The sequence below is a fragment of the Pelophylax lessonae genome (genome assembly GCF_965119305.1).
Source record: "Pelophylax lessonae genome assembly, chromosome: 2".
NCBI classification, from domain to species: Eukaryota; Metazoa; Chordata; class Amphibia; order Anura; family Ranidae; genus Pelophylax; species Pelophylax lessonae.
In genome coordinates this window covers 492,627,764-492,640,094 of record NC_138769.1, presented here as the reverse complement: position 1 = coordinate 492,640,094, position 12,331 = coordinate 492,627,764, and the positions used below count along the sequence as shown (strand labels likewise).

General features: G+C 43.2%; 1 protein-coding gene across 3 annotated transcripts in view; it reads right to left on the bottom strand.

The window, feature by feature from the left end:
• UGGT2 (UDP-glucose glycoprotein glucosyltransferase 2) overlaps positions 1–12,331 on the bottom strand; it is a gene marked incomplete at its 5' end in the record, with an annotated part of 753,177 nt that overhangs the window by 74,834 nt on the left and 666,012 nt on the right. For all 3 annotated transcript variants that reach the window (XM_082245311.1, XM_082245312.1, XM_082245313.1), the window contains one exon: positions 1,460–1,620. In XM_082245311.1, coding sequence (XP_082101437.1) covers positions 1,460–1,620 — 161 coding nt within the window. The remainder of the gene's footprint in view (positions 1–1,459; positions 1,621–12,331) is intronic.

Sequence of the window (12,331 nt, the reverse complement as noted above, 5' to 3'; positions counted from 1 at the left end):
TTACCTAGAGCGCTCATCAGTGTCCTGGCAGTTCATTTAGAACTACAAGCCGCCAACTGCAATGGCTGACAGTAGTTGTAGTTCCCTCATTTACAGAATGTTTTAAAATTTTGACAGCGGGTGCAGGGAGAAGATCCCTGGCCCGCTGTCACAATGGGGATTCGGGGGACTCGAGGTAAGCGGAGGCTGCTGCATCAGTAACATGTTACACCCTGAATACATGTTATACAAGGTGAACTTTTTCTTTCAGAAACCCAGCTTGTAAATATTTAACCCTTTGTTAGGACAGACAAAAGGATTTTACAGTGCTAGATTTTCCAGAGGAGAGCATGTAAAACGGCTACAATTTTTAATAATTTTTTTAAAGCAGTGGAAATAGCAAATTGTTTATTGTCCATAGTATGGGCTCAGGTGCCCTTTAAGTAAAAAAAACAAAAACAAAAAACAAACTTTTTGAACAAGTTGGCATTATATTATTTTGCAATCATGTTAAAGTAGAACTAAAGGCATTTTTGTTTTGTTTGATATGGACAGTGGAGAGGGATTAGAACATCTGTCAGTTTTTTATTGCTGTCTGTCCCCCTGTTGGGGAGATTCCCACACTCTTGTTTTCAAGCTTATAATCTCATCAAAAGTGAAAGTAAAAGAAAATCCCAAATTTTCAGTTGTCCCCAAAAAATTAATAGAGGGAAAATCTTCCAGTGGGGACGCCAGGTATAATGAGCCTGTTGACAACCAGGGAATCCCTCACTTTGCAGGGATTTCTTTACATTTCCTGTTTTGACTATAGGACAGGAAGTGAAGGGAAGTCTCCCCAATGGGACAAAGATGGAAAAAAAATTGCAGTGGTTACCTAAAGTAAAAAAAAAAAAAGAATAGCCTTTAGTTCTACTTTACTAGTGCAAATTTACCATTTACGGTTCTGCTATTAAAATATTCTCATGAGAATATAAATCAACATTAATCCAAAACGCAGGTAAAATAAATACATATAACAAATAAATAATATGCAAGAAAATGCAATGCACAGACAGAATTGATATACGTTCGTAGTTTAAGTGGACAGTGAATTTATTTTGTCATAACTTTATATGTAAGCTTTCTTCTTCTGAGGTACTATCATGAACTGAAAGACTAATTGGTCAAGCCATCCAAATCTGATGTTCCAGCAGTGAGTGAATAGAGATTTGCTTAATATACTAATGACCTCCTATGTTTTCACTGATGAGTACTTTCCACCAGAGTTTTTGGCTCTGCCTCGCTACACCATGGAATCTCACACTAACGGTGTTCATGAGCAATGTAAGATGTCAACAGATGATTCTAGCACTTACATACACAGGCATTATTTTGGGTGTACTAACCCTTTAAATTAATAATCTTATTTAAATTGGTTAACAAATGTGAATTTTTACAATAACGCACACTAACACAGTAATCTCTAGCTACATTCTCCTACCTGATGTGGTATTTCCTGTGCCCAAGATGCGATGCCCAATAGCCAGATTTCCAAAACCGATAACCATCCATCTCTTTGCGGCTGTCACAAAATGGGGTATAACCATAAGGAGCACCACCAAGGTCCAGGTCACGTAATTCTTTTAAATCAGTCCTTACAATCTAAAACACAAAAAATATACATTTTTGTACTCTGCATAAAATACTTTTCTCTGTGTACAATGCAAAAATCAGCTTTGCTTTAGATCAGTGGTCTCCAAACTACGGCCGGGGGGCTGGATGTGGTCCTTTGCTTGCCATTATGTGGCCCTTGGGGCACTTTCCTTTCACTGACACCAACATTGGGGCATAATTCCTTCTATTGACATCAGCAATGGGACACCATTCCCCAAACTGACATCAACGATGAGGCACAATTTCTTCCACTAACACCAACGATGGGACACTATTTCTTTCACTGACACCAACAATTGGGTGCTATTTCTTCCACTGACACCAATGATGGGGCACTATTCCTCCCATTTACACCAATGATGGGGTACTATTCTTCCCACTGACTAAATTGATGGAGCACTATGCCTCCCCCAAATACCAAAGATGCATTGTTTACTCCCACTGATGCCAGTACAATTTATACTCACAATGACCACAGTCCGGGCCCCCTAAAGTTTAAGTTTAGAAAGTTTGGAGACACTTTTTTAGTAGGACACTAAATACAACTAAAAAAAACATAGCAGTTCAGGGTTAGCCCTTGCTGGAGGCCATAACACAATCCACAATGGAATAAGCTCAATTAATTGATACATCAGTGCAAAAAACAAAATACGTTAATATACCAAACAGCAGCAAAGCCAGAGTCAGGTGCTATCTTCCAATGAATGCAGAAAAAAGGATTTTAGCGTGAATACAAAAATCCTAACTTCTCTTCCCTTAATTAGAGGACACAGATCTGCTTTAGATCATCACCTGCTGGGATGTCCTAAAGTAGTGTCACAACAAGATGGATAAAAACCTTAAATACAAAACTAACAGTCTTAAAAAGGTAACAAAACAGGCCATTTATACTGCAACACTTTACATCCAAAACTGGCATTAGCTGATACGGTCACATTCAGAGTGTGTTAAAAGTGCTATCTCCCTAATATTATCATTAAAGTGTATTTTGCAACTCCAAAAGTATCAGGCTAAGGTCTCAAGGTGAGAACAGGGGCCTAAGTAGAGGTTTGTGCAGGCAACATTGATGCCAGAGAATGCTGAAATAAAAATCGCCAACATCGGCACCTGACCCTAAGGTGCTTAAGACCAATCGCTGCTCCACCCTGGCAAAAAGCTGAGACACAAGCAATGGAGAAAGGAAAAAAGAATAAGGGCATAACATAGTTAGTGAGGTTGAAAAAAGACATCAGTCCATCCAGTTCAACCTATGATGTGTGTGTGTGTGTGTTTGCTGTTAACCATACATTGTATACCCCTGTATGTTGTACATTGTATACCCCTGTAACTTGTGGTCTTTAAGGTGCCCATCTAATAGTTTTTTGAAACTATCGATGCTCCCTGCTGATACGACTGCTTGCGGAAGAGAATTCCACATCCTTACCGCTCTCACAGTGAAGAAGCCCCTGCGTATTTTAAGGTTAAACCGCCTTTCCTCTAGTTTTAGTGAGTGGCCACGTGTCTTATTGTATTCCCTTTCTCTGAATAGTTTGTTCCTTATGCTAGGGTCGCCAGTACAGTACATATGATATGATATCAATGTACAGTATTTGTACATTGATATCATATCCCCCTCAATCGTCTGTAGTCTTTCCGCATAGCTGATGTCCTCCATTCCCCTAATTATTTTTGTTGCCCTTCTCTGGACTTTCTCCAGTTCCAGCACATCCTTCCTGAGAACCGGTGCCCAGAACTGGACAGCATACTCCAGATGTGGCCGGACCAGAGTCTTGTAGAGTGGGAGAATAATCTCTTTATTTCTGGAGTGAATCCCCTTTTTTATACATGCCAGTATTCGGTTGGCTTTGCTTGCAGCGGCTTGGCATTGCATGCCACTGCCAAGCCTGTTGTCCACCAGTACCCCCAGGTCCTTTTCCATCCTAGACTCACCCAGAGGTTCCCTCCCTAATGAGTAGCTTGCTTTCTGGTTTCTGGCACCCAAGTGCATTCCTTTGCATTTTTCAACATTAAACCTCATCTGCCATGTAGTTGCCCACCCCATTATTTTGTTCAGGTCCGCTTGTAAGATTTCCACATCCTACATAGAAGATATTGGCATGCTTAGTTTAGTATCATCCGCAAATACTGAGATTGTACTGGATATCCCCTCCTCTAGATCATTTATGAATAAATTAAACAGGATTTGCCCCAGGACAGAACCTTGGGGGACCCCACTTTCCACAATCGCCCAATCCGAGTACTCCCCATCAATCACTACCCTCTGGACTCTCCCCTGGAGCCAGTTCTCTATCCGGGGACTCACCTTATGGTCAATACCTACCTTCCTTAGTTTGAACAGTAAGCGTTTGTGGGGAACGGTGTCAAAGGCCTTTGCAAAGTCCAGATACACCACATCCACAGGCTTACCTTTATCTAGGTGGCAGCTCACTTCATCATAGAAGGTTAAAAGATTGGTTTGGCAAGAACGATTTTTCATGAATCCATGCTGATTACTACTAATAATACCGTTTTCATTACTACAGTCTTGTATGTGGTCCCTGAACATCCCCTCAAAAATCTTGCAGACTACTGATGTTAGGCTGACCGGCCTATAGTTACCCGGGATATATCTCGGCCCCTTTTTAAATATTGGTACCACGTTGGCTTTTTTCCAATCAGCTGGCACCATACCCGTCTGTAAACTATCCTTAAAGATCAAGAATAATGGTCTGGCAATCACCTGGCTGAGCTCCTTAAGAACCCTCGGGTGCAAGCCATCTGGTCCCGGTGATTTATTTATGTTAAGTTTCTTTAGTTTAGTTCTAAGTCTATCTTCTGTTAGCCATGGCGGTATTTCCTGAGGTGTGTTGTTTAGTTTGGCCTTACCCACTGGGTTAGTGTAGCCCCCCAATTCTTTTGTGAAGACTGAAGAGAAGAAATTATTTAACACTATCGCCTTTTCCCTGTCCTCTGTGGCCAAAGCTCCCTTGTCATCTTTTATGGGGCCAATGTGTTCTGGCCTCGCTTTTTTATACTGTTTATATACTTAAAGAATTTCTTGGGGTTCCTTTTACTCTCTTCCGCTATATGTCTCTCGTGTTCTATTTTAGCCGCCCTGATTTCGTCTTTACATTTCTTATTACACTCTTTGTAATGCTTGAATGCTTCCAATGACCCCTCAGCCTGTATTTTTTGAAGGCCTTTCCTTTAGCATTAATATGCATTTTTATGTTGGAGTTTAGCCACCCAGGGTTTAGTTTTGCTCTTTTAAATTTATTTCCCTTTGGAATGCACTGGTCAATCCATTTGTTTAGAATGCTCTTGAAGCACTCGCATTTCTCCTCCGTGTTCTTTGTTCCCAGAGTTCTATCCCATTTGATATTTTCTAGCAGAGAGCGCAGTTTTGGGAAATGGCTCTTTTGAAATTCGGTGTCCTTCTATTGCCCTTGCGTTTACTATTACTATAATTAATACTGAAACTAATTGACCTATGGTCACTGTTTCCTAAGTTGCCCTGTATTTCTATATCCGTGAGCAGGTCTGTATTGTTGGTAATCAGTAGGTCAAGTACCGCATTGTTTCTTGTCGGTGCGTTCACCATCTGACCCATGAAATTGTCCTGCAAAACATTTAGGAACTGCCGAGCCTTGGCTGAATGCGCGGTTCCTTCTGCCCAGTCTATATCTGGATAATTAAAGTCCCCCATTTTAATGACATTACCCATCCTTGCTGCCAATCCTATCTGTAAAAGGAGGTCCGCCTCCCCCTCCTCCCTCTGGTTGGGGGGGGCCTATAGCATACGCCCAAATTTACCTTCCCCACAGTGCCTTCCCTTTGAAGTTCTACCCATAGGGATTCTGCCTCGTCCATAGCGCCATTATTAATATCATCCCTCATATTTACCTGTACACTGTTGTTAACCACTTACCGCATATCGACGTAGGGCTACGTCGGTAAACTTTGCGGGCTTATACCGGGATGATGCCTCTAGCTCGGGAGCCGCTCGATCGTTACCCGGGGGGGCGGGAGGGGACGTCCCCTCCCCTCCCGCCGCCTTCCGTGGCTTTGCTCGGGGCTCCTGTCCCACCGGGAGCCCCGAGCACCCAGCCAGCACGTCCGCCGGCTGGATGGAGTCCCGATGAATGCCGGAAACAGCATCTATCGGGTCTCCGATTACGTAACCCGGAGGCGGCGTCCATGACGTCACTTCCGGGTTACTGTGCTGCAAAAGGCGGCAGATTTGAAAAACGGCTGTATGCAAAAATGCCGTTTTCGGCGTTTTCCATACAGGGAAGTGTAGTGGAGGGGTCTAGGGTCTTTTAGACCCTCGATCCCTCCATAAAGTGTACCTGTCACTACATATTGGTGTCACAAGGGATGTTTACATTGCTTGTGACAGCAATAAAAGTGATCAGATTTTTTTTTTTTTAAAAACCTGTAATGAAGTTAAAAAAAAAGAGAAAATAAATAGCTTGCGCACAAAAAAAAACATATACGCAAGTCAAGCCGCGAATTAAATCGCTGTTCAAACCACACATGTGAGGTATCGCCGCAATCGCCAGAGCGTGGGCAATAATTAAAAAAAAAGAGCTACACTCTAACTCTAAACTGGTAACCGTTAAATAAATTTAGTGTCGCAGATTGAGATCTCTATTGACCGTAGTTTGTCGCCATCCCACGGGGGGGCGCAATTTTAAACCGTAACATGTTGGGTATCTATTTACTCGGCGTGACATCATCTTTCACAATATACAAAAAAAAATGGGCTAACTTTACTGTTTAGTATTTTTTAAATGCAGTGAAATGTGATTTTTTAAATTTTTTCCAAAAAAATGGCGTTTTAAAGACCGCTGCGCAAATACCGCGTGACAAAAAATTTTGCAATGACCGACATTTTATTCTCCAGAGTCTTTGCTAAAAAAATATATATAATGTTTGGGGGTTCTAAGTTTTCTAGGAAAAAATACTGGTTTTAACTTGTAAACAAAAAGTGTCCGAAATAGGGCTGGGGCTTAAGTGGTTAATATACAGACATACCCCTCCCCCTTTTTTACCTTCTCTATCCCTGCGATAAAGGGAATACCCATGAATGGTCGCCATCCAGTCATGAGAGCTGTCAAACCAAGTCTCTGTTATCCCCACAAAATCTAAGTCCTCCTCAAACATCAGTAGCTCCAGCTCTCCCATCTTATTAGCCAGGCTTCTGGCATTGGTATACAAACCTCCTAATTTTGACCGGTTACATATATCCTCATTTGATGTTTTTAGGCTGCTCTAGGTAAATGATGTTCTTATATTTGGTCATGCCTTTGCATTTTCATGGTCATGTCATCACTGGATCTCTGTACTCCTCTATACAATGCAGGCAGATCATGGCTGGTGGGAGGGGCCAGCAGGGGGCTGTACATAGCTTCCTGAAACCGTCACAGCACCAGGCGTCAGTACTCCTACCAAGAGCCCTCAGTCCTGACGCAAGCAGTGGGTTGGCTCTTGGTTATGCCTTGATTGGTGGGTGGGTGTCTGTCAGGAGCAGTGGGCGTTCCTAGGCAGACTGTGTTTGCATAGGTAACACCAACACCTGATGCTGAGCCTCACTAATTACTTACTTACTAACTCTAGGAACTGACAATGCATATTATGTTCGATTTGTACCATAATACATCTTACCAGATGTGGACTTGTAAACCTTATGCATGGTGCAAATGACTGTATTTGATAGCCCTCTCTCCCTTAGCACTCAGCTTTCAACAGCCAGCAGACAGTTGTTTTTTAAAGGAAGAATCTAAGATCAACACCAGGTGTTCCAGGCAAAGTGACAAAATAAGCAAGGACTTTCGGGATTTTAAATACACCCAAACTCCTGTGAATGGTGATGGGCATGGTGGTTAAATCTAATTCTTTATAATACTCTGCAGACCATAAAAGATCATCCAGGTACCCCATGATAAGTATTCCCTCTTGAATACAAGGTGGCTAACAGTAGTGCCAATGATTTTGGTGAATGCCTGAGGAGCTGTGACTGAGCAGAAGGGCACGATCGCAAACTGATAATGATCTTCCCCTACCTTGAAGAAACATAAAACTGGTGTACTCCTGGTAAATGGTACAAGGAGGTATGCATCCTATATCTATTCGATATCTTTGGATGTCAAAAAGTACCCCGGATACAGGGACACCACTATCGAACAGATCGCCTCTATACTGAACTTGACAAAAATGTTAAGCACTTGAAGATCTAAGACAGGTTAAACTCCACTCTTCTTGGGCATCGTAAAGAGGTTTGAGTAAAGACGCAGAAATCTTTCTGCACTTAGAACCAAAATCACTAACCCAAGCAACAGTTCTTCAATGGCCAGATGCAAGTCAAACGATCACTGGGGAGAAAGGTACGGTTGGAGGTGAGACACCTCTCTAGAGGGTGTGTGTGTAACTCAATTTTGTAGCCAGAGGTTACAAAAGTTTGAAAGCATGAAGCAGTAAGGAAGAAAACTTGTGAAACTCCAGTTTGTATCCTCTAGAAATAACACTCTGGACCTAGACATCAGATCTCCTGGAACCAGAAGACCAAAAGAAATCCACCCTCCCGACTCTAAAAAGTGTGAGGTGCCCCATGACAAGATGAAAGTCATGAAAACAGCCTTGGCTGGTTTAGAGTGCAATGTTTTCTTTTCTTACGAAAGTATGTTCTTGCTTTAGATTTGGAACTGGAAGACTGAGAGGAACCTTTCTTAAGCTCAGGAGTAGAAGTCCTACTAGTGGAGACAAAAGCCTGATTCCTCTGTGGGATGAGGTAAGGCCATAGGAAAAAAAGTCTGACTGTGGACTGAGGAATCCATTAGAATTAAACTAGGATCTTAGGCTATGCGTTTAGTTCTGACAGTAATGATCTGGCAGACTGCCATAGAAACAAATGTAGGTTGCATGACAAGGCCCGTTAAGAAAAAAAAAAAAAAGGTCTTTAAAGAGTGCCTATTTTTTTGGTTACCAGGTTCATGAACATCAGATTATCCTCACTGGAGTCTGGGGGGGGGGGGGTCTTAATAAGACAAAAAATGTCAGGATCTAAAAAAAGAAATGCTCACTTTCACAGGACATGTTTCTTCAATAGAATATTGCCGAGCAAAGCATTTTGTAGGAGTAAAAAATCATCTCTGGAAGAGGAGAGTCCCAATATAGGACAACTTAAGTACCCTTTACTGGAGACCTTGGGACAAACAGACTTAGGCTGCTCTAATGCCAAGCAGTATAGCATCAATAGGGGTAGCAATAGTATATTTAAGCTTGAATGACATTTTAGCTAAAAGGTGTCTCATCCGATTCCCCTGAAGGATAGAGATTATAGTCAACCGCTACCTCCTCCTCAGGTAATGTGTCTGGTCCAAGGACAATTTCAAAGACTGAATCAAGTGGTTCTAAAGGCAGATCAGTTTTTATCTTTATGTATTCCCTGCATAATGGTTAAAAATCTTCCAGTAGTTGTATCTTCCCTATCTCACATCAGTGCTGGCGCTGGTCTCTCTCTCCTCACAGGACACAGAGCAGCCTCTTGTTTATAAAATTGGCTAGGCAGGCTGCACATCACAGCAAATACTTACCGTAAAATCCATTTCTCCGATATTCATTGACAGACACAGCTCTTGATCTTCTTAACCATTGGGTTATACTGCCCCCTACAGGAGTAGGACACTAGGCAAATAAAAAGTCTGACTACGCCTATGAGCAGTCCCAGGGGGTATACACCCTCTCTCTGCTATAGGTACTCCCGTTTTGTTACAAGCAGTGTCAGAATAATTACAACTCCACAGAGGGGTGGGTGCTGTGTTCGTCAATGAACATCAGAGAAATGGATTCTACGGTAAGTCAAAAATCACATTTTCTCTTTCCTTCATTGACGGACACAGCTCTTGATCTTCTTAACTATTGGGACATCCCAAAGCAGTGTTAAACATGAGGGGTGGGAACAGCGAAAAAGAAAATCCCAAGGCTAACTATAGCCAACCAGGTAAACAGGAGCTCAACCAAAACAACTGGAGCTCACCTGAAAAAACAATACACCCTCAAAGAGGACCAGATCCTCTAAACAGCAGCCTGCAAAACCCTTGCAGCCAAAAGAAGTATCCGCAGATGCCAACACATCCACCTTATAGAACTTTGTAAAAGCATGCACCGACGACCAGGAGGCTGCCTTGCAAACCTACGTCACTAACGCCTGATGACGGAAAGCCCAGGAGGCACTAAGCGCCCGAGTAGAATGCGCCTTGACCAGAAAAGGAGAACCCTGACCCTGGATGGAATAGACCTGAACCACTGTCTGTCTGATCCATCTGGAAATGGTCGCAGAGGAAATGGATAACCCTTTCTGCGGCCCATCCATGAGCACAATTTGAGACTTCCTAAAAGACTCCGTAGCTGCCAGGTACATCCTACTTGCCCGGTCCACATCCAAGGCATGAAAACTAATTTCCTTCAGATGTTTAGGCCTGGGACACAGGGAAGGCAACACAATTTCTTCATTCAATTGAAAATCAGAGACAGCATGAGAAAGAAACGACGGACTGGGGCGAAGAACCACCTAATCACTGTGAACCACCAGTAACGTGAACAACAGGATAACGCTGCCAATTCCGACACCCTGGGCGCAGAGGTGAAGCCACCAAGAAGGCCAACTTCTGGGACAGCGTAAGCAGGGGAATTTCCTGAAGTTGCTCAAAAAGTCTTCTGGAGGACTGAGAGCACCAAATCGAGGTCCCAAGGTGGCAACAGAGACTGCACTGGAGGAGTCAAGTGCCCAACTCCCTGAAGAAAAGTACGCACCAGGGAGTATGTGGCCAAGGGCCATTGAAATAAGACCGCTAAGGCCAACACATGACCCTTGATAGTACTCAAGGCCAGTTTCTACTCAATCCCCCGTTGAAGGAAGGTCAAGATCGGGTGGACAGATTATTGGGTGGGGCTGGGGAAGACCCAGCTGTCATGGTACACGTGGGTACCAATGACATAGGCAGAGGAAGATGGAGAGTCCTAAACGATTTCAGGGACTTAGGCGCTAAGTTGAGGAGAAGGACCTCCAAGGTAGTATTTTCCGAAATACTACCTGTACCTCGAGCCACACCAGAGAGGTAGCGGGAGATTAGGGAAGTTAACGAGTGGCTGAGGAGCTGGTGTAGTAAGGAGGGTTTCGGGTTCCTGGAGAACTGGGCCGACTTCTCAGTCGGCCACCAGCTCTTTGGTAGGGACGGACTGCACCTAAATGGGGTGGGTGCAGCCGTACTGGGTGAGAGGATGGCCACAAAGTTAGAGGGGCTTTTAAACTAGGAAATGGGGGGGGGTACAGATGTAGAATTAGCCAGTGGAAAGCAAGATTCAGAGGGCAGAAATGGGGGCATTAGCGGTAGGGTGTTTGGAGCTCCTATACCCAGGGTGGGTATGGGGAAAAACCACAAGAGCAGCCTAAAAACATCAAATGAGGATATTTGTAACCGGTCAAAATTACGAGGTTTGTATACCAATGCCAGAAGCCTGGCCAACAAGATGGGAGAGCTGGAGCTGCTGATGTTTGAGGAGGACTTAGATTTTGTGGGGATAACTGAGACTTGGTTTAACAGCTCTCATGACTGGATGGCGACCATTCAGGGGTATTCCCTTTGTCGCAGAGATAGAGAAGGTAAAAAAGGGGGAGGGGTATGTTTGTATATTAAGAACAGTATACAGGTAAATATGAGGGATGATATTAATAATGGAGCTAAGGACGAGGCAGAATCCCTATGGGTAGAGCTTCAAAGGGAAGGCACGGTGGGGAAGGTAATATTGGGCGTATGCTATAGGCCCCCCCACCAGAGGGAGGAGGGGGAGGTGGACCTCATTTTACAGATAGGATTGGCAGCAAGGATGGGAAATGTCATTATAATGGGGGACTTTAATTATCCTGATATAGACTGGGCAGAAGGAACCGCACACTCAGCCAAGGCTCGGCAGTTCCTAAATGTTTTGCAGGACAATTTCATGGGTCAGATGGTGAATGCACCGACAAGAAGCAATGCGGTACTTGACCTACTGATTACTAACAATGCAGACCTGCTCACGGATATAGAAATACATGAGAACTTAGGAAACAGTGACCATAGGTCAATAAGTTTCAGTATTAATTACAGTAATAGGAAGCACAAGGGTAATATTAAGACGCTGAATTTCAAAAGAGCCAATTTCCCAAAACTGCGCTCACTGCTAGAAAATATCAATTGGGATAGAACCCTGGGAACAAAGAACACGGAGGAAAAATGGGAGTGCTTCAAGAGCATACTTAACAAAGGGATTGACCAGTGCATTCCAAAGGGAAACAAATTTAAAAGAGCAAAATTAAACCCTGGGTGGCGGATAAAAATGTATATTAGTGCTAAAGAAAAGGCCTTCAAAAAATACAAGACTGAGGGGTCATTGGCAGCATTTAAGCATTACAAAGAGTGTAATAAGAAATGTAAAGATGAAATCAGGGCGGCTAAAATAGAACACGAGAGACATATAGCGGAGGAGAGTAAAAAAGAACCCCAAGAAGTTTTTTAAGTATATAAACAGTAAGAAAGCGAGGCCAGAACACATTGGCCCCATAAAAGATGACAAAGGAAATATGGCCACTGAGGACAGAGAAAAGGCGGAAGTGTTAAATAATTTCTTCTCTTCAGCCTTCACAAAAGAATCGGGGGGGCTACACAAACCTAGCTTA